The sequence below is a fragment of the Sciurus vulgaris genome, assembly GCF_902686455.1.
Source record: "Sciurus vulgaris genome assembly, chromosome: 3".
NCBI lineage: Eukaryota > Metazoa > Chordata > Mammalia > Rodentia > Sciuridae > Sciurus > Sciurus vulgaris.
Window position 1 is genome coordinate 5,394,456 of NC_136463.1, and position 21,051 is coordinate 5,415,506.

The window sequence follows — 21,051 nt, forward strand, 5'->3', positions numbered from 1 at the left end:
AGGACCCAAAGAGCCGCATGGCCATTTACCTCCCCGCAGACACAGGCCACGGGAAGGGATGGAGGAAGGAGTAATGCTAGGTTTTGCAGAAGCCTGTCCGGAACACCCACCCCAGGGGCCTTGATCCACCGGCACCTCCACTCCCAGGCCCTGGAGCTGTGGTTAGAGCAGCTGGGCTGGTCTGCAGCTCTGGGGAAGAGGGCGCTCAGGTCCCGCTCAGTCGGCTTTGCAGAACGTGGGGAGTGGAAACGACCCCCGCCCCCCCAACCCTCGGTTCATCAACCAGGCGGAGGCAGGGAACATAACGCGGTGTGTGTGAGGGAGGAGAGTGTGTGTGCGTGTTCTCATGTTCCAGACACACTCCAGAGGGAGGAGAGAGTGTGTGTGTGCATGTGTGCATGTCCTCGTGTTTGTGTGTGTGTGTCCGTGTCTTAACGTTGTGTGTGCATGTCCTCATGTTCCAGACACATTCCAGAGGCAGGAGAGAGAGTGTGTGTGTATGTGTGTGTCGGTGTTTTAACGTTGTGTGTGTGTGTGTGTGTGTGTGTGTGTCGGTGTTTTAACGTTGTGTGTGTGTGTGTGTCGGTGTTTTAACGTTGTGTGTGTGTGTGTGTGTGTGTGTGTCGGTGCTTTAACGTTGTGTGTGTGTGTGGGGGGGTGTTTTAACGTTGTGTGCGCGCGTTCTCAGGTTCCAGACACACTCCAGATGGCTGCGTACCCTAGCCCGTCAGTGAACTCCGCGCAGGCGTACTTCTGCCTGCCACTCCCAACATGGCTCCACCAGCGCGCCCTGGGCGGAGCCAAGGGCGGAAGTGGGTGTGACAGGAACGGAAGCTGAGCAGGTCTCTGAGGAAAGATATTGGGGAGTGGGAGATATAGGGTTTGGGGCGATGATCCCCCCGCAGGAGGCCTCCGCCCGGCGGCGGGAGATCGAGGACAAACTGAAACAGGTGGAGCTGGGGCTGGGGAGCTGGAGAAGGGAAGGAAAGGGACCCAGGGCCGGGCCGGGACACCTACTCGGGGAGGTGGGAAGGGGCTCTTCCTTGGAGGACTCGGGGTTGGGGGCTAGGCCGAGGGGCCAGGAAACCACAGTCTCCTTTAGCCTGGGTTTCTGGTTTTGTCCTGCTCTGCATTCCCCCCAGGAGGAGGAGACGCTGTCCTTCATCCGAGACAGCCTGGAGAAGAGCGACCAGCTAACCAAGAACATGGTGAGTAGCCCCTCAGCTGGGAGAGCAGCCCAGCCTCCAGGAGAGCCCTGCAACGCGCGCTCAGGTGCTGCGGCCTGGGGTTCTGCATGGGCAGTGCAAAAGTGCCTCTCTCTTCCCAGCCCCTTCCTCGTATTCCACCCTCTCACTGAGATGGACTTTCTGCTGTCGACAAACATTTAGTGCGACTGACTCGGTGGACTGGGACTGATCATGTGTCATTGTCAATTCAAGTGATGGATGGCTTCCAGGGAGGTTGACACATTAAGATTACTGAGGACAAAGAATACTCAGCCTTCACCCCAAGGAACTTTAGGGTAGAATGGGCTCTCAGGTCCAACAAACCTGGAATCTAGTCCTTGCCCTGCATCTTACTTGTGTGGCTCCTGGCAGATAACTCTGAGTTTTTGTTAACCTGACTGCTAAAACAGGGGCAATGACAACCTCCCAATGTGCTTATGAAGGAAACATGTGAATACATATCACACAGTGCCTGATATAAATAAGTGCTCAATAAATGCTTTTATACTGCTTGGAGCAACTGGAAAAAGCACAAATTGAGTAAGTACAAACTTGAATTTGTATTTACTCACACAATAATAAAGTCCTACTCCTGATATAATGAGATTCACCCTCAAAAAAGGGGGTTTGAAGGTACCGGCAGTGCATTTGAGGCTACTCTGTATTAAACTAGTTCCTGTTCAGTAGCTTCAGAGAGAACAGAAATTGCTATTTGACTTTAAAGGGTGGAAGGGAAGCCATATTGGGGTGATTATTGTATGAAGAATTAATTTGATGCTTGGCTTGCCTTCAAATCAAATTTCAAGCAATTTGTCTTGTACCCTCTACCAGTTACTGGGCACGTTGTAGGTGCTGGAGATACAGTGGTGAGCAGGTAAATCCTGTTCCTTCTTTCATGGAACTTACTTTCTAGAAAACTAGAGAAAAAGTGCCAAATGCTGCCAGGCGCAGTGTCTCATGCCTGTAATCCCAGCTGAGGGGGAGACTGAGACAGGAGGATCGTGAGTTCAAAGCCAGCCTCAGCAACGGTGAGGTGCTAAGCAACTCAGTGAGACTCTGTCTCTAAATAAAATACACAATAGGGCTGGGGATGTGGCTCAGTGGTCGAGTGCCCTGAGTTCAATCCCCATTACCCAACAAAAGAAAAAAAAAGTGCCAAATGCCTTTGGGTTGGTAGAAGCAGTGCTGGGTCATCCCTGAGGCCTGAGGGCAAGAGGCTTCTGTCTTTCAGGTGTCTATCTTGTCATCCTTCGAGAGCCGCCTTATGAAGCTGGAGAATTCCATCATCCCTGTGCACAAGCAGACGGAGAATCTGCAGCGGCTGCAAGAGAATGTTGAGAAAACTTTATCCTGCCTGGACCATGTCATCAGCTACTACCACGTGGCCACTGACACTGAGAAGATCATCAGGGAGGGGTGAGCTAGGCACTGAGGATTACAGTCCTAATGCCTCTTGGGCCCTAGGCCTTAGAAGGGGAGGTGGAACATATTTGAACCTGGAGTCTCTTGTGTGAATCTGTTCCTTTCTCTTCCATGTGCCATGCCTTTACTCCCTCCACTTCATCCCCCTCTCTCCAAACTGGTCAGACCCTTTTTCTTCCAGCCCCACAGGTAGGCTGGAGGAGTACCTGGGAAGCATGGCCAAGATTCAGAAGGCTGTGGAGTATTTCCAGGACAACAGCCCAGACAGCCCAGAGCTCAATAAAGTGGTAAGGGACCAGTGGAGTAATGTGAGAAGTTTGCAGGCATCAGTCCCTGTCCTGATCTCATAAGGGACACTGGACAAGATTAAAGAAATATGTAGTAGAAAAAACAGAAAGATATAATGCAGTACTCTTAAAATAGACATTAAGGTCTCTGCCTTAGGAATTACATATATACATTTTTATAATTTAACTAAATTATAAATATGTTTCAAATGTAAATTTAATATTTGATTTTTTTTTTAATAAATGCATTGTGGTTTCTTCATTGTGGTAAAAAAATGCATACTCTAAAACTTACTGTTTTAACTCTCTTTAAGTTCAGTGGCATGAAGTATATCTACATTGTAGACAGCCATCACCACCATCCTCTGGAACTTTTTCATCTTCCCAGTCTAGAAGTCTATCCACATTTAACACTAACTTCCCGTTCCACCCTTCCCCAGCCCCTGGCCACCCCCATTCTCTATTTTCTGTCTCTATGAATTAATGACTCTAGGAACCTGCATCTATAAAATTTTTTGTATGTTTATTTTATTTTGTGTTTTGGTACTGGGGATTGAACCCAGGTGCACTTAACCACTGAGCCACATCCCTCTTTTATTTATTTTTATTTTGAGATAGAGTCCCTCTAAGTTGCTTAGAGCCTTACTAAATTGCTGAGGCTGGCTTTGAACTTACAATCCTCCTGCTGTAGCTTCCCAAGTTGCTGGGATTATAGAATGTGCTACCACGCCTAGCATATCTTTGTATTTTAAGTTTTGAGTCTATTAGATTATCAAAGCAAGATGAGGGAGGCTGGAGTGAGGTTTGTGTCATGCAGCCGGGAGGAAGAGGATACAGACAGGACAGGTGGGAGCAGAGGCCTCAGTGACAGAGAGTGAGTATTAGGGGAGGTGCCACCTTACATCCTGCCACCTGGCACATCTCCCTCTGGCATCACAGTGCTTGCCCCCAGGTGCATGTCAGGCCCAGAAGGGAGCAAGATGGGGAGCAAAGATGGGAAACTGACTTTTCTTCCAAACTGAAAGCTTTTGCATGGAGCAAACTTGCCACCTTTTCTCCCATCATGTCTATCAGAAGTGAGGGTATTTTTGTAGCATTCTGGGATGTCCCCAGAGGTGACATGGGTGGGGAGCCTGTGTCTCAGAGATTGGGATGTCAGGGACCAGAGAACTTTGATTTTAAGTGTCATAATCAAGTTTTGATCAGAGTGCAGAGTTCTGTACTAGAACTTTTTTTTTTTTTTTTTTTTTGGGGGGGGGGGGGCTGGGGATCGAACCCAGGGCCTTGTGCTTGCAAGGCAAGCACTCTACCAACTGAGCTATCTCCCCAGCCCCTGTACTAGGACTTTAGAGTAGGCTGGAGAAGGAGAACACAAAACATGAAACTAGGGGTTTGCCCTGGAGGTCTGACTGCATTCAAGCAAAAATACTTCTTTCTCTTTCTCTTTTCAACATCTTCATTGTGATACGATTTACATACCATGAACTGACCTGTTTAAAGTGTAGAATTCACATATTCACAAAGTTGCGCAACCACTGTCAATTTTAGAACATTTTCTTCATCCAAAAAAGAAGTCACTTCCTTCCCTCTTCTCCCCGATTCACTCAGCCTCTGGTAATCCTTAACCTATTCTCTGTCTGTAATTCATAAGATTTGACTATTTTGGATTTATATATTAATGATTTCGTATAATATGTGGCCTTTTGTAACTGGCTTTTTTCATTTAGCATGATGTTTTCAAGGATCATTCGTGTTGTGGTATGTATTGGTATTTCATTCCTTTTTATAGCCAAATAATATGGATATACCACTTTTTAAAAAAAAAATTCTTAGCTGTTGATGGACCTTTATTTTCATTTGTTTATATGCAGTACTGAGAATCAAACCCAGTGCCTCACACATGCTAGGGGAGCGCTCTACCACTGAGCCACAGCCCAGCCCTGGATACACCTCTTTTTGTTCCGCCATTTATCCCTCCGTGGACACTTGGGTTGTTTTTTTGTTTTGTTTTGTTTTGTTTTGTTTGTACTGGGCATTGCTCTACCACTGAGCTACACCCCTGGCTCTATTTACTTTTTATTTTAAGATAGGGTCTCACTAAATTGCCCAGTCTGGCCTCAAATTTTTTTTTTTTCCTTGTAACACCAAATATTTTATTTTCTATCTAGATGATAGGCATTCACAAAATTTGAACTTCAAAACCAGAGAATTCATGTAAAAAGAGTTTGATGGAAGAGAAGTCTTAATAACAAAGTTTTTCCAACTAAATTTCTTCATTTCCCTCCTTCTGCATTAACATATAGTAATACATTTTTTAACAATCCCAAATTTGCAATTTCCTATAACCAAAGAAATATTTAGTGATTGTCTACTTTGCACAGAACAAGATGCTTAGCATGATGAGAAGTAAATAGGTCTTGGTTTAAAAAATATTAGAAACAGGAGGTAAGTTCATTGAAAACAGCATACAATATATTAACGTGCCATTATCTATATATTTTCTCTTTACTCAATACTCAACCTCATAATAATTAAATAATTAATTATTTAATAATTAAAACATCAAATGAAACTTCCGTGTTACATCCAAGAACAAGATAACTGATTTAGCATAAAACTCAAGTGGAAAGGACACATGTACACTGCTGCATTAGGAAGACAAGAGAGAAAGATAATTATGAATAATATTGTATTCACTTATATGTTTGGGGCACTTGATGAAAATCGGGGATATTTGTAGCACAAATTTTCACATAAAAATTTTCCATGCCATATTTTAAACATGCTAAATTTGGGGAAAAAATTCTCATATTTGATTATTTTTGGCCTCAAATTTACAGTCTTCCTACCTCAGCTTCCTAAGTAACTGGGATTTATAGGCTTATGCCACTGTGCCTGGTTTTACTTTTTAACTGTCAGAATACTGCCACTATGAATCCTTGTGTACATATAGTTTTGGGGGTTTTTGTTTTGTTTTGTTTGGTGTAGATGTGTGTATTGTTTTGTTTTGTTGTCAGGGATTGAACCCAGGGTCACTTAACCATTGAGCCACATCCCCAACCTTTTTATTTTGAGACAGTGAAACAGGGTCTCTCTAAATCCTTAGGGCCTTGCTAAATTGCTGAGATTGGTCTCAAACTTGCAATCCTCCTACCTCAGCTTCCTAAATTACTGGGATTACAGGCATGCACCTCTGTGCCCAACTGGACTTGTGTTTTGAATTCTATGTTCCGTATCCCTGTCCCTTATCAGATACATGATTTGTAAATATTTTCTCTCATTCTGTGGATTTTCTTTTCACATATATTTATTTATTTACTTACTTACTTTTGTGTTGGGAACTGAACCCAGGGCCTTGCATATGCTACGCAAGTGCTCTGCCACTGAGCCATATTCCTAATCCTCACTTTTTAAAAATTTTTTTTAGTTGTAAATAGAAACATCTTTTTTTAAGTGTATTTATTTTTTGTGGTGCTGAGGATCGAACCCAGTGCCTCACACATGCAAGGCAGATGCTCTACCACTGAGCCCCAGCCCCAATCCTCACTTTCTTTTTTTTTTTTTTCACTTTCTTGATGATAGCATTTAAAGCACAAAAATTTTCAATTTGATGTAGCCCAATTTATCTTTTATTTTTTTCAAATTCTTTCTAACAAGAAGACAAATAAAATTTGCAAGTGAGAAAATAATCAACCAATTCTTAATCAACAGCTCCACCTTTAAAACCCTGGGTTTTACCATTGGATGCCAATTTTGAAAGAACGTAGGTTTTCCTTACCTTACCTTCTTTAGCAAGGCTGGCCTCCTGGTGTTGCTTCTCTAGGCTGAAGGAAGGAGAGAAGCTCAGGGAGAGACCCTGAGTCAGGAAGCCAAAGCAAGGTGTGGGGTGGGAGGCTGCAGAATGCTGTATAGCTGCAGCAACCTGCTTCCTTCTGCTGTCCCTGCAGAAGCTGCTGTTTGAGCGGGGGAAGGAGTCGCTAGAGTCTGAGTTCCGCAGCCTGATGACCCGGCACAGTAAGATCGTCTCCCCTGTGCTCATCCTGGATCTGATCAGTGGTGATGAAGAGCTGGAGGTCCAGGAGGATGTAGCCCTGGAGCACTTGCCTGAAAGTGTGCTCCAGGATGTGATCCGAATCTCCCGCTGGCTGGTAGAGTATGGCCGCAACCAAGGTGAGATAGCAGACCAGAGGGAATGGGAAATTTCCCATTCCTTCTTTATTCTTAATTTATCTGGATTTTTGTTTTCCTTTTTGTTTTGCAGTTCTGGGGATCAAACCCAGGGCCTCATGCGTGCTAGGCAGTTACTTCACCACTGAGCTACATTCCCAGCCCACACCTTTTTCTTTTTTTTAATAAAAGGATGTTTAATAAGAAATAATATGAGCAATAATTGAACAGCTTACATACCAAATTGTGAATCTAGCCTAATCCAAACTTTTGTTTTTTATTTTTTGTTTTTTGCAGTGCTGGGAATTAACCCAGAGCCTTTTGTGTGTTAGGCGAGCCCTCTACCACTGAGCTACACCCGGAGCCCAACCAAAGCTTTCTGTATATGAACTTACTTTTATGTATCTGAACTTTCTTACTTAGTTGTGAAATTTTCAAGTCATAGGTGAAAAGTAAAAATCAGGCCCTCTACTTCCTCGATGTCTACAACATCATCACCCAAAGAGGAGCACTGTTTAGACTGATTTTTACCCATCCAAAAAATGTATGCCACTGTGTGTGTGTTTGTGTGTATGTGAGAGAGATTAAATATGTGTGTATCCTTTCCTCACTCCCAAATGTCCTACACTTATTCATACCATGTTGTGCATTAAACACTGTCATATGTACAGTGTTTTAAGCAATGTCATTATTTTTTTAACTTTGCTATATGCCTTGAGATTGTTTCATATCAGTACATGTATATTTGGCTTCATTAGTTTTAACAGCTGCACAATAATCCATGGTATGAAGGTACCATTTCTTTAGCCATTCTTGAGATCAGAAAAACCCAAATAAACCTTGAATTATGCAAAACTTCTGGAAAATAAAAGCTCCACTGGATAGTCCACTTTACACTTGTCAGGCCTCTAAACTCTCCTCTTTTTTAGTGTATACGAATAACCATGTTGTCAGTATATGCTCTCTTATCTCTGATTATACTGGTAGACTGGGGATATGGCTCAGTAGTAGAGCATTGACCTAACATGTGTGAGGTTCTGAATTTGATCCTCAGCCCTGCAAAAAATAAAACAAAAATTGGGTGCAGTGGTACATGCTTGTAATCTCAGCAACTCAGGAGGCTGCAGCAGGATTGCAAGTTCACCACCACCTCAGCAATTTAGCAAGATACCATCTCAAAAACAAAAGGGTTGCGGCTAGGCAAGGTGGCTGAAGCCTGGAATCCCAGCACCTCAGGAGACTGAGGTAGAAGGATCACAGATTTGAAGCTAGTGTTAGCAACTTAGTGAGGCTCTTTCTCAAGATAAAAAGGGCTGGCTGGGGATGTGGCTCAGTGGTTAAATGCCCTTGAGTTTAATCCCTTGCACAAAAAAAAAAAAAAAGGACTAGGGGTGTAACTCAGTGGAAGAGCACCCCTGGGTGCAGTCCTCCATACTGCAAAAAAAAATAATTGCCATTGCCAGCTCCTCCTCAGGTCAATGCTAGTCAACAAACTTATTGACAGTTCCATAGTTCCATGTCTACTTATAGTCTTCATTAATTTTATCATTTTTGCTATTTGATAGGGCTATCATTCTTTTTTTTTTTTTTTATTCAGTGCTGGGATTGAACCCAGAACCTCACATGCTAGGCAATTGTTCTGTTCAGCCCCGCCCCCACCTTTTTTTTCTTTTCTTTTTTCATTTTTTTGAGATAAGGTTTTGCTATGTTGCCCAGGCCAACCTTGAACTCCTAGGCTCAGGTGATCCTCCTGCCTCAGCTTCCCAAGTAGCTGGGACTAAGGCCTGTGCCACTCCACCTGGCTATATCTTCTATTTTCTCTATTTTTTTAAATTTGCTGTGTGTGTGTGTGTGTGTGTGTGTGTTAGCAGGGATTGAACACAGGGGACTTTACCGCCGAGCTACATTCCCAGATCTTTTAATTTTTGTTTTGAAAAAACAAAAGTTGTCCCTAAGTTGCCCATTCTGGCCTTGAACTTGTGGTCCTCCTACCTCAGCTTCCCAAATAATTGAGGTTACAGACAGACACCAACTTGCCCAGCTAATTTGCATTTTTAATTTTTTTATTTTTTTAGTTGTTGATGGACCTTTACTTTATTCATTTATTTATGTGTGGTGCTGAGATTTGAACTCAGTGCCTCAAAGGCAAGTGGTAGAGGCAAGTTCTCTACCACTGAGCCACAATCCCAGCCCCAATTTGCATTTTTTAATGACTGAAGATGTGAAGTGTTTTTTTAAAAACCTATATTTTTTAGTTGTAGGTGGACACAATACCTTAATTTTATTTTTATGTGGTGCTGAGGATTGAACCCAGGGCCTCACACGTGCTAGGCAAGTGCACTACCACTGATCCACAACCCCAGCCCGGTGATGTGCTTTTAATTCATTGATAATTTATTACCTTTTTGCCTCCTATTAATTGCTCACATCCTTTTACCAAGTTAAGTCTGGATGTTAACTTTTTTTAAAATTTAAAATAAACCTTACCATTCAAAACTTACATCTCAACATCAGTTCTATTGGGGATGGTTTTCTCTTTGAAATTTTGCCAGATTTGAGATGAGGCCACATGAGTGGCTTTGAACCAGAGCAGATGCTAGAACAGGGTTCTCAAGGAGCTGTCATGGGCTCTGCCGTTACCCTGGGGAAGCATGGTACTATGGCAGCAGCAGCAGGGACCCTACTGCCATACCTACGTTCTTTCTCCTCAGATTTCATGAATGTCTACTACCAGATTCGCTCCAGCCAGCTGGACCGTTCCATCAAGGGCCTAAAGGAACATTTCCGCAAGAGCAGTTCTTCCTCTGGGGTTCCCTACTCCCCTGCCATTCCCAACAAGAGGAAGGACACACCCACTAAGAAGCCGGTCAAGCGGCCAGGTGAGCCCCCACCCTGGCCATCTAAATGACAGCCTAAACCTGGATTGTTTTGGTCCACCCTGGAGTCAGCAGAGCCAGATCCCTCCAGAGCTATCTTTGTGGTAACCCCAGCTGTAGGTACACAGTACAGAAATTAAAGGTCTGCCCACCCAGCAAGGCCCTTGGAGTGAGGCCCTGACCCCACCAGAGTCTGGGAGTTACATAATGTCTCTGGAGTCAGGGGTCACAGATGTGCTCAGTTAGGCCTCCTGAGATCTGGTGACAGAGGCCACAGGACAGAGGCCACAGGGCAGAGCCACTTGGGAGGCCACTTTCTCTTACTTCATTGTTCTGTTGGGAGGCAGGCATGCTGCTGTGGCCAAGACAATGGGGTGGGATGGGGCGAGCACTCAGCTTTTGCCTTCCAGAAAGCCAGGGGGCTTGAGGTAGTGTGCAGTGGGGAAGTGGCTGGAGAGGGCTTACTCTTTCAGTCAGTCCCGAAAGGAAAGAAATCCCAACCATCTTAGAAGAATTCGAACTGGCTTTGGGGCTCCAATGCAAAGTCCGTGCCTGATTGTGGAAGTCACTGAAGGGCACAGTATGGGGAGATGTTTGGGTTGTGGGTCATTGGTGTCCTGGAAGCAGTGCACTGTCCGTTCTTTCTCCTATCATAATGTCCTCTGTATTTGGTGCTCCAAGTGGACATTGCCTCTGTGTGTCAGCTGTGGCTTGGCAAGCAAGATGCTGTCCACAGTTCCAGGAGTGTGAATGTCCCGGGGGCAGGGCTACTGAGCTAGCATGGGAAAAGAAGGCCAGTGAGGCCAGGGACTGCACCCACCCCAAGTCACCCCAGCTACTGCCACAGGCACTGCCCAGGAGATATGATATTGCGACAGCAGGTTTTGAGGAGAGCTCACTCCCCATTTTGCTCTTACTGCCCCTGCCTCTCAGAGAGCAAGGTGTCTGTTCACACAGATCACCTGCTCCTCCTTAGGCCTTTGTTTAGGGTTGGGAGATGAGGCTGAGTGGAGGCTACCCTCAGGGGCACAAGTTAAGTAGCAGAGCGTTAGGGAGTTGGGCCAGAAGACCTGGCAGGAAGTGTGCTATTTTCTCCCCTCTGAATGGATGTCCTGGCTGTCCCCAAAGAACCTAATGCAGTGACTGTACTAACCCAGCCTGCTCAACTGCAGCTGCCTGTGTGTCCAGCTGGTCTGTCTCTGTGCCTTAGTTGTGTGGAGCAGGAGCTGTCCCCATGAGGCTGCCCAGCTGCCTGGGCCTCTGTGCTCACTTCTTCTGCCTTGTTCTCTTAACAGGCTCACTGGAGGCCCCATAACCCTGCTTGCAGTGCCCCAGAGTGCCCTCTGGTCATGTGTGCCCTAGATACCTTTGGAAGGAGGCACCTGACCTTAGGGATTGAACTCATCTTTCCTCCTGGAAGTGATACAAGCAGGAAATTGGCTGTGAGGACTCCTATGATCTTGTAGGGTTTTCAGAGTTGGCAGGAGCTGGTGGGCTCAGGACTGAGGTCAGGACCAGGGCCTCAAGCTTCTGGAACATCTGTTACCACTCTAAGGCAAGGAGCAGGGAGGTCTTGTCAGTGACCTCAATATCAGCCCTGGTAATTAGGCACTTGATAGGTTTGGTAGCTGCCAGGTCAGCCTCCCTGATCCCCTCCAACACACTGCTGCTCCGGCTTGGTGGTGGGGCAGAAATCTGATTTGCTCATTAGTGAGGTGCTCACTGAAGTGAGGAGCACAGGGGAGACAGATGTGAGCCAGGCCCGCCAAGCTGGGTTATCGGTAGCTGCTTGTGGTGTGGTGTAGACAGAAAGAATGAGCCATCTGGGCCTCGCCCTGTCTCCCTCAGCCTTGAGGGGTGCTGCCAGGACACAGCAGCCTCACCACATTCAGGTATATGGAGGGGTCTCCAGAGAAGATGGACCAGAGTTAGGCTCTTGGTGGTCTCCCCTGCCCCAGTGCATTTTGTCAGCAAGGCAGCAGTACCTGTCTATTTGAGTGCTATTTCTCACGCCCACATTTTCCTCCCTGAGATGTCTCATTCCGTAGGCGCTGACCCCAGAGGCTGTGGACTGGCAGTTCTGTTGCATTGTTTTCACCTGTGATACTAACTGTTCTTTTTCCCCCCATGCCAAGAGCATGTGCGCTGTCCTGCTCTCCCTCTTGGGTGGTGGCTTCCTGGCTTTTCAATTTGTTCCCATTGCTGTGGTGGTTTGGGGGACTCCCCCGGTGTGGGGTCTGCTGCTCTGTGTCTCTGAACCTCTGTCTGCGGCACAGCTCCACAGGAAACTCAATCCCATCTCACCACCTCCCAGGGGCTGCTTGCCGTGGACTGCTGTTTGGCCTAAGTCCCAACATTGAGCATGCTTGGGAACTCTGCCTGGAGTTTGGGGCTGGCTTCCAGGGGCTTCCTAGGGACTCCAGGGGTTAGGTCATACTCTTGGTATATGAAAGTTTTGTTACTAGCTTCTCCATCATACTGATTAAAATGCCACTCAGTTGAGTTTTTACTTTGGACTTCACCTGGTAGATCTTTGTCCATCTTATCTCTGTCACCTTCTGCACCTCCTAAAAGGAACTCAAATGCAGAACAATGAGTGTCAACCGCAGAGCCCAGAGCTACATTTGGAGGATGAAATGTTTTTTGTTTTTTTTTTTCCTGTCCATACTTGGGGTCTCTGATGGCCCTGGTGAAGGGCTTGCTGGGAGAGGTATAGAGGGGCATGCTCGCTGTTGGGATGGGCGTGGGCCGGGCAGGTGGAGGCCGCTGCTGTTTTCTCTCACTCATTTCCTAGGTCTTCTTATCTCCTCTCTGTGTGGCTCTGGTGACAGGGACGATCCGTAAGGCTCAGAACCTTCTGAAACAGTATTCCCAGCATGGTCTAGATGGGAAAAAGGGGGGCTCTAACCTCATTCCTCTGGAAGGTAATCACCCCGTGCTCCCCTCCTCTTCCCTCCTCCACTGTGTGTCCACTCACTTGGCAGGGCAGAGCCTCCCCCAGGAGGGCCTCAGGAGAAACCCCAAGGCGGGCAGGGTGGGAATGGCAAGTTCCTAATGCCACTTAGGCTTCAGCAGGCATGGAGACAGGTTTCGTGGTTCTCTGCTTGGCCCTTTCTGGCTGATGGCAGCTCTGCCCTCCCTGAAGCTTCCCATTCCCTACTCCCTGTCTCCGTCCTTGTCTCCTGTGTGAAATCAGAGAAAATTCTTTGTCATGGGGCAGCCCTTTCACGCTCAGACCAGCAGTGGCAGGACCAAGCTGATGAGGCCTCCTGGCCAGCCAGCTCTTTAGGAAGAAGGGGTGCTGTGTGCAGCAAGGGGACAGGCCATCTGGAGGCCACATCCCCTCACCTGTCTGGGTTGGAACAACCAGGTCAGCTGCCCTGGTGGACCCAACTCTCCTTCAAAAGAATCACCCTGGGAAGCAAAGGAAGATCGCCCCCATTGCCCTCTCTCACTGGGTCTCTCCCCAAGACAGTGAGGTAGGGAAGCCCTCTGGGGCCGAACATTACACCCTTCTGGATCTACCCTTCTTTCTCTCAGCTTCCAGGCTCAGGGAAACAAGCAGCCAGGGATGGTCCTGGACAATCACTGCAAATCAGGCTTGAAACGGCTGTTCCCATGGTGGTTTGAGGCAGAGAAGGGGCTCAGAGGCCTCCCTGATGCCCCCTTCCCTGTGCCCCATCTCACATCCTCTCCTGGAGATCAAGGGCTTCTTCCCCATGCCCCAAGGGCAGCTTCCTAGCCCCTGGATAAATGCTGCTTGTATTTGTGCGGCCGCCGTCTTGCTAGGTCACGAGCATGATTTCCGAGTTAAGCACCTGTCCGAGGCCCTGAACGACAAGCACGGGCCACTGGCCGGTGAGTACTGTAGCCCAGCCTCAGGGCAGCCGCTGACACTGCCTTTGCAGTGGTCCCCAGATGGCCTGCTCCTGCCTGTCCAGCCAGGCCTGCTCTGCTCCAAGGATGGGCCAGGCCTACAGCCTCACTTTCGCTCTGGTCTCTTTTGGGCACTAGGTCTTCTTGCTCCTTCTGAGATGGGAGTGCTTGCTTGGCTCTTAGGGCCCAGCAAGGGGAGAAGCTGCAGCTGGATGCTCAGAAGGCAGGCAGGAGGGAAGGTCCCTCAAGGGCAAGGAGCCCTGATGTCTGTCTCCTTGGAGCCTGTCCCTCAGCATGTCGGACCAAGCTGTCTTGTGCTGGCTTTGTCTGCACGCACCCCTGCCCCAGCCTCCAAGAGTGAGATGTGGTCTCTTCCTGGGGCAGCTTACTACCACGGAGCCCTTCCTCTCTGGGGCCACTTACTTCTTCCTAGATTTTGAACCAGAGTCAGTTAGTCTCAGAAGCCATAGCCCACTGTTCTCTTACACATTCCAGAATGCCTGACTGGGCCGCTGATGCCTTTCATAAGCCCAGCATTTTCTCAGAGAGAGGAACGCAGTGCCTGCCTGTGGGAGGTAGGCACAGCTACCTGCCTATTCTGAGCTGCCCTCTTCAGGCACAATTCAGATGTCTTTTGACCTGGGGTCAACAGGCCTTACCTAGGAAGTGGCTTTAGGGATCGCCCTTCTCCTTTTATCCTTCCCTACCTCCTCTCGTACCCGATGCTCTGGGGACATACTGTCTGCAGAGAGTTGACAGCAAAGCCAGGACGAAGGCTGGTCTCAGCTCCTGATCCCTCCAGCCCTACTGGTCCTGTGAAGCCCCTTCTGCTGCCAGTCTGGGCTACAGGACAGGAACTGGGGAGATCCATTGCCCCCCCCCCCCAACAGGGTGAGTGTCTGTCCCCAGACCAGCAGCTCAGGAACACTACTGTCTCCCCAGGGAGAGATGACATGCTAGATGTGGAGACGGATGCTTACATTCACTGCGTCAGCGCCTTTGTCAAGCTGGCCCAGAGCGAGTACCAACTGCTGACAGACATCATCCCCGAGCACCATCAAAAGAAGACCTTTGACTCCTTGATACAGGTTCTTCCTTGCCCCGCCCTACCCTTTTTTGCCCTGTCTTACTAGAGCCTCGGCAAGCTGTCACTGTAGAATCTTGAATGTGGGACAGGCCTGTTACCCTGAGCCCTTATCTCCAGCCACCAACTTGTGGCCTAGAGCACTATCCTAGGTAGATACTCAATACCTCATTGTTTCCCATCTTTCTGCCACAGCACAGTGGCTTCCCTTCATCATTCTTAAAACCCTGTCTCTCCCTCTGCCTCTCCCTGAGCTGGCTCCTGTTCTTCTCCCAGGACGCGCTGGATGGGCTGATGATTGAGGGGGAGAACATTGTGTCTGCTGCCCGGAAGGCCATCATTCGCCATGACTTCTCCACGGTGCTCACAGTCTTCCCTATCCTGAGGCACCTCAAGCAGACCAAGCCCGAGTTTGACCAGGTGCTCCAGGTATGTGGGTGAAGGTGCCCTTGGGGACATAAAAAGGAGAATCCTGCCTCCCCAGATGACTTCCCCAACCCCTCCCTGAGAGGACCTCATTCAGTGCCCCCCACCTCTCTTTTGCATGAGTGGAAGCAGTTTCTGCAGAGACCTGGGCATGTCCAGATGCTTACAGGGTGATTTGAGGAGAATTGGTCGCTACCTCTGCTGGAGAGTCAGTCCCCTGGGGTGGGGGCAGGGACACACACAGCCCACTGTGGAGAGCAGTAGCTGGGCTCTGGCTAGGATGTGCACAGTGTGCTTCCTCAGGGCACGGCCGCCAGCACCAAAAATAAGCTGCCGAGCCTCATCACCTCCATGGAGACCATTGGAGCCAAAGCACTGGAGGATTTTGCGGACAACATCAAGGTATCTATCTATCCTCTAATCCTCCACTACCACCTGGCCTGGCCTACCGATATGTCTCTGGGGGACCCCTCAGAGAACAGACCTGCAAGAGGGATGGGCTTGCCCTGTGGGGAAACCACTGTGCTGCTGGTCTCCTTTCAATACCCCTTTGCCGCTTTCCCTCCTGGTCTCTGGGACCCTCCGAAGCCAGAAGCTTTCTTGCTCAGCCTCTGAGGCTGAAGGGGATCCTAACTTGGACCAACCAGGAGGTGGCGCCATGAACAAACTAACAGCGGGACGGGGGCAGGGGTTGGGTCTGTGGAAGCTGAGAGAACCAGAAGCTATCTTTTCCACAGAATGATCCGGACAAGGAATACAACATGCCCAAGGATGGCACGGTGCATGAGCTCACAAGCAATGTAAGTGCCACCTGAGGACCCCTGGGAAGATGGGGGAAAGTGGTGATTCAATCCAGGCCCTGGGCACAGCACCAAGGGAGGGGACCTGGCCTGGCTCAGAGCCACTTCCTGGTGGCAGATAATTGGAGAAGTATGTAGCATCTTTGACAGACAGGGCCTATTGGGCAGCCAAAGCTCAAAGGGTGAAACATGAAACTTCTAGTCACCCTTCTCACTGGGCAGAAGGGCCTTGCCCCTGACCTTCCTCCTGGACTGTGTCCCCCCCACCAGGCCATCCTCTTCCTGCAGCAGCTTCTGGACTTCCAGGAGACAGCAGGTGCCATGCTGGCCTCCCAAGGTACTCAGGACCAAGCTGACCCTGTCTGTGCCCCACTGCTCCTTCTTGCCTGGGAGCATGGGTTAGCCCACAAGAAGCATTGACCTCCACAGGGTGAGGGCAGGGCTTGGGGAGGGGACTCCTCCAGTGCATGGAGTAGGATTGAGACAGCCTGTGGGGGGACCCTGAGCCCATTGAGCCATCCCAGACTGAGCATCAGGAGAATGAGGTTTGCCAGCTCTTTACTGATCCCCCAAGCCCCTTCCTTAGATTCTCGACCATCCTTGCTCTGGGGTAGACACTGCTGGCCTAAAGCACCCTTCCTGCCCTCCCCTCCTTCCACATTTCTTTACTGCTTCTTGTGTCTACCTGTTCTCTTAATCAGTCTCACAGCTGACCTTTGGTGGGCTGGTATCTCAGGGCTAGCTGGGTGTCCTCCCTCTGGCCACTGCCCTTGAACTAGAGTACAGGAGGTTAGCAGTAAAGAGGAACATTCCTCCAACTCGTTCCACATACTATGGTTCCCAGGCCTCCCCTCTGACCCATCTTGGGGACAAGGAGCCAAGGGGCTGCCTCTGCATTTCCAGTGTGTTTCCTAGTCTTGCAAGGGTTTGCCCTCCTGTGTGCTGCCATCTGTGTCTGACTGTCATGGGGAGAGGTCTGCTTGACTCGGGGTGACATAGCCGTTTCTAACCTGTTTTTGCACTTTGCATCTTTCTCCCTCTTCTGTCTCCCTCTGTCCCTTCTGTGTGCACTGCCTTTCACTCCGTAGTTCTTGGGGACACATACAATATTCCTTTAGACCCCCGAGGTAAGCAGTGTGGCTTTGCAGCCCTTTCCTCCCCCTCCAAAGCCCTGATTCCCCGGGGACCTGCTCTCAGGATCTGTTGGGGGTGGGACCCGAGTGGACAGGAGTCCTTCCAGGGTGCTCTTACCTCTCCCTGCTCCCTTCACAGCCACCTTGTCTCTGAGCCTCTCCAGGTGGCAGCCTGCCTTGTTCAGCCCCTGCATATGCCCTCCAGGCTAACCCAGGCTCCCCACTTGGCCTTCTGTCCCGTAGGCAGCAGGACCTCTCTGCTCAGAAGGGCCTAGTGGGGGGATTGTGGGAAGTGCAGGGAAGATAGACTCCATTCTGAGACTTGGCTGTTGGCAAATGGGAAAAGTGGGCTTTGTAGATACTGCGCAGCATGGGTCAGGGCCAGGGGTGGGGAGCCTGGTGTTCCGCTCCTGTCCCTCCAGCCTGTCTGTTGACATGAGCCAGCTCCCTAACTACACCACCCCATCACAAGAGAGCAGTGATCCTGGGTGCCCAAAAGAGTGCAAGGGCTGCACTCCCTGCCAGAGGATGCGGCCGGCAGCTCAGCAGGCACCGGCTCTGCCTGGGGAAGCCCAGGGACCACTCCCACCATTTCCTCTGCTGCTCCTTGTGGGGGGAAGGCCTCTGAGGGTCTTGGCCATTGCTGCCACCATAACAGGACTTCTCTTCTCACAGAGACCAGTTCTTCAGCCACCAGCTACAGCTCTGAGTTCAGCAAGCGTCTACTGAGTACCTATATCTGTGAGTGTCTTCTAGAACCTGCCCTGACTTTTCCCTCCCTTCCCCTTTCTGTGTTCTCCAGCTATTCCTGCATCTCTTTCCTGACCTTAGAATAGCAACCCAAGTTCTAGTTCAGGAGCCAAGAAAGTTAGAAGGGCTCTCAAGGCCCTTGGCTCAGGAGGACAAAGAACAATGAGCAGGAACTAGTTAGTGGGTCCCGGGTTTGGGCCATTTGGGTCAGGCTGCCTTGAGGGTGTGGCCCCATCTTTCCCTGTGCAGGTAAAGTCCTGGGCAACCTGCAGCTGAACTTGCTAAGCAAGTCCAAGGTGTATGAGGACCCAGCACTTAGCGCCATCTTCCTGCACAACAACTACAACTATATCCTCAAGTCCTTGGAGAAGTAAGTGACTGCAGGCACAACTCTGCACCCTCACCTCACTCACCTCAGCCTGTGCAGCCATGCCAGCCTCTGCCCTCCAGGGCTGGCTGCTCCTGGGCACAGGTGAGGAGGGCTTTACTGTTTTATAGTCCCCAACCAGCAAGGGCTGCTGCCTTTGAGCTCTGAAGTTTCAAGATGGCATGGGACTTCTTCCTGGTGATGCCGCCAAGGCCAGCAGCTTCTGGGCCCCAGGAGCCCATTCTTTTCTCTCTGTTCTCTCCCCTGCCTGCACCCAGATCCGAGCTGATCCAGCTGGTAGCCGTGACACAGAAGACAGCTGAGTGCTCTTACCGGGAGCACATCCAACAGCAGATCCAGACCTACCAGCGCAGGTGAACTGCCACCCATCCTCCTGCTGGGCCCAGGCTCCTCTCCTTGCCCTGACCCCTGAGCTCACCACACAGTCCCTGTTCTCAATGCCTTGTGAGAGGAGGTCAGCAACTGCTGCCCTGTGGACTCCATCCTCCTCTTTTTTGTTGTTGTGTTTTGGTGCCTGGGATTGAACCAGGGCCTTGTGCTTGCTAACTGTGGCTCTACCTCTGAGCTACACCCTCAGCCTTTTATTATTTTCTTTCTCCACTTATTTTTTAATCAAATTCATGGGGTAGAGAGAGAGGCCCCCCTGCTGCCTGCTGTCCCAGAGTTTTTCCCGAGTGGGCTGCCAAGTATCATGGCTAAGAATAGTTGAAGATCTGACTGCAAAAATGTGGGTAATGTTTAGCACAAGAGTAGAGCAGGGTTGCAAGAGCCTTGAACTTGGCTGAGCCTTGTCCTCCTTGACTTGTTTCTTTCCCTTAAGCATCTCTCTGTTCTGCCTCTGCTCACTCCTTTTTCTCTGTGTCTTCCTCACAGCCATGATACATGCAGTTATCAGTATATGTTCAATTTATTGAATGCCCTTTTCTTGTTCTTAATTTTTAAAGTGAGCAGCTTAGACATTTTCTGTTCCCAAGGAAAAGGAAGATCTCAGTTGTTTTTGCTTAGTTGTAACTCAGATTGATTTCCAGTCCCCCACAAGAAATTTAAAAAACAAAACAAGCCAGGGCCAACAAGAAGCAGCCTGCAGAGGCCCTGCCTCCCTGGCCTCATGCCTCTCTCCCTGCCGTCTGACAGTTGGTTAAAGGTGACCGATTACATCGCAGAGAAGAATCTACCTGTGTTCCAGCCTGGAGTCAAGGTGGGCTGAAGGCCTGGGCTGGAAAGACATTGAGCAGATGTGATGCTTTTGTTGTGTTTCTGGGAAAAAATGGACAAATAGTCCTCTGGGATCAGAGAGCAAGGGATGCGTGTGACTCTGAGGGCAGCAGGAGGGTGGACGGGGCCCACAGTGTTTGGGAGACAGCAAGGCAGGGTGGTTCTGCACTGAGCAGAGCTTCCTCTGCCCCCGCTTCCTTGCCTGTCCCCACAACCCCACCCAGCTCCGGGACAAGGAGAGACAGATGATTAAGGAGCGTTTTAAGGTAAGTTGGGGTCTTTCCCCTCCACTGTTTGCTGCTGCTGCTTTTGTGTCAACCCAGACCCAATGCTTTTGTCTCTGGTTCTTTCCACCTTTTGGTGGCCAGGGCTTCAATGATGGCCTTGAAGAACTGTGCAAGATTCAGAAGGCCTGGGCTATTCCAGACACAGAGCAAAGGGACAAGATTCGCCAAGCTCAGAAAAACATTGTCAAGGAGGCCTATAGGGCCTTTCTGCACAGGTAAGCCCTGCATTGCCCACTTCCCCACTGGGCTCTGTGCCCTCCTCTTCCTCAAGGAAAGAAGGAGGCGGGTGGTGGGGCCTGGGCAGAGATCCAGTCTGGACTTTGGGGCATCACTCAGGGGTATCCTATGCCATCTTTGAAATCCATCAGAAGTGCCTTAATCCCTAGTACCAAAAAAAAAAAAAATTGGGCTTGGGAGATAGCTCAGCTGGTAGAGTGCTTGCCTTGCAAGCACAAGGCCCTGAGTTCGATCCCCAGTACCAAAAAAAAAAAAAAGAGAAGTGCCTTAGGTAGAGGGTGGGGCTGAGGAAGCGTTGGCCTCTCCCATCCCCTTGACCATGGTGTTTGGTCAGGTACAGCAGCGTGCCCTTCACCAAGAATCCTGAGAAGTACATCAAGTACCGCGTGGAGCAGGTGGGCGACATGATCGATCGCCTTTTTGACACCTCTGCCTAAGACTGCCAGTGTCCCTGCCTAGTTCCACCAGACTAACCATGTCATTGGAAAGATAAACCAGTGTTAACTTGCCTCTGGGCTGGGTGAGTTTGAAGTCCTTTGGGATAGAGACCTCTCTTCACCTCCCCTTCCAGGAACCCTGTCCCTTTAGTCCTGGTGTCTGCTTCTTCCAGGCATCCCACGTTCCCCACCAAACCAACACTGCCCCAGAATTTGGGGGCCCTTCACCCCTTGGATTTTGTGACTGAGCACAGTTGGCAAGTGCCATGTAACAGCAGCTGAAGTAGGAAAGAAGGAAGACAGGGCGGTGCCCCCAGCTGCCAAGAGCAGGAGGGCAGACCTTACCCCCAGTCTAGTTCAGAGCTGGAGATGGAGAGCTCCCTTTCAGCCCAGAGGTGTGGGTAGGGGTCAGAGGAACAGACCAGACACAGCCAGGAGAC

The 21,051-nt window shown here is 49.4% G+C and overlaps 1 protein-coding gene across 9 annotated transcripts; it reads left to right on the forward strand.

Moving 5' to 3' along the window:
- The first annotated feature begins 793 nt into the window (after nucleotides 1-793).
- EXOC7 (exocyst complex component 7) lies at nucleotides 794-20,683 on the forward strand. 9 transcript variants are annotated; one of them, XM_079134198.1, is made up of 21 exons: nucleotides 794-950; nucleotides 1,143-1,208; nucleotides 2,458-2,642; nucleotides 2,830-2,935; nucleotides 6,883-7,105; nucleotides 9,814-9,981; nucleotides 12,810-12,902; nucleotides 13,768-13,836; nucleotides 14,797-14,942; nucleotides 15,215-15,367; nucleotides 15,668-15,766; nucleotides 16,102-16,164; nucleotides 16,435-16,501; nucleotides 17,253-17,291; nucleotides 17,973-18,038; nucleotides 18,297-18,417; nucleotides 18,693-18,788; nucleotides 19,570-19,633; nucleotides 19,875-19,916; nucleotides 20,019-20,152; nucleotides 20,509-20,683. In XM_079134198.1, the coding sequence occupies exons 1-21, from the start codon at nucleotides 891-893 to the stop codon at nucleotides 20,609-20,611; spliced, it is 2,163 nt and encodes a 720-aa protein (XP_078990324.1). In that variant the 5' UTR covers nucleotides 794-890; the 3' UTR covers nucleotides 20,612-20,683. The 9 variants fall into 9 exon arrangements, with proteins under 9 accessions (XP_078990324.1, XP_078990325.1, XP_078990326.1 ...); XM_079134199.1 differs by having other exon boundaries at nucleotides 20,515-20,683; XM_079134200.1 differs by lacking the exon at nucleotides 17,253-17,291.
- Nucleotides 20,684-21,051: the final 368 nt, after the last annotated feature.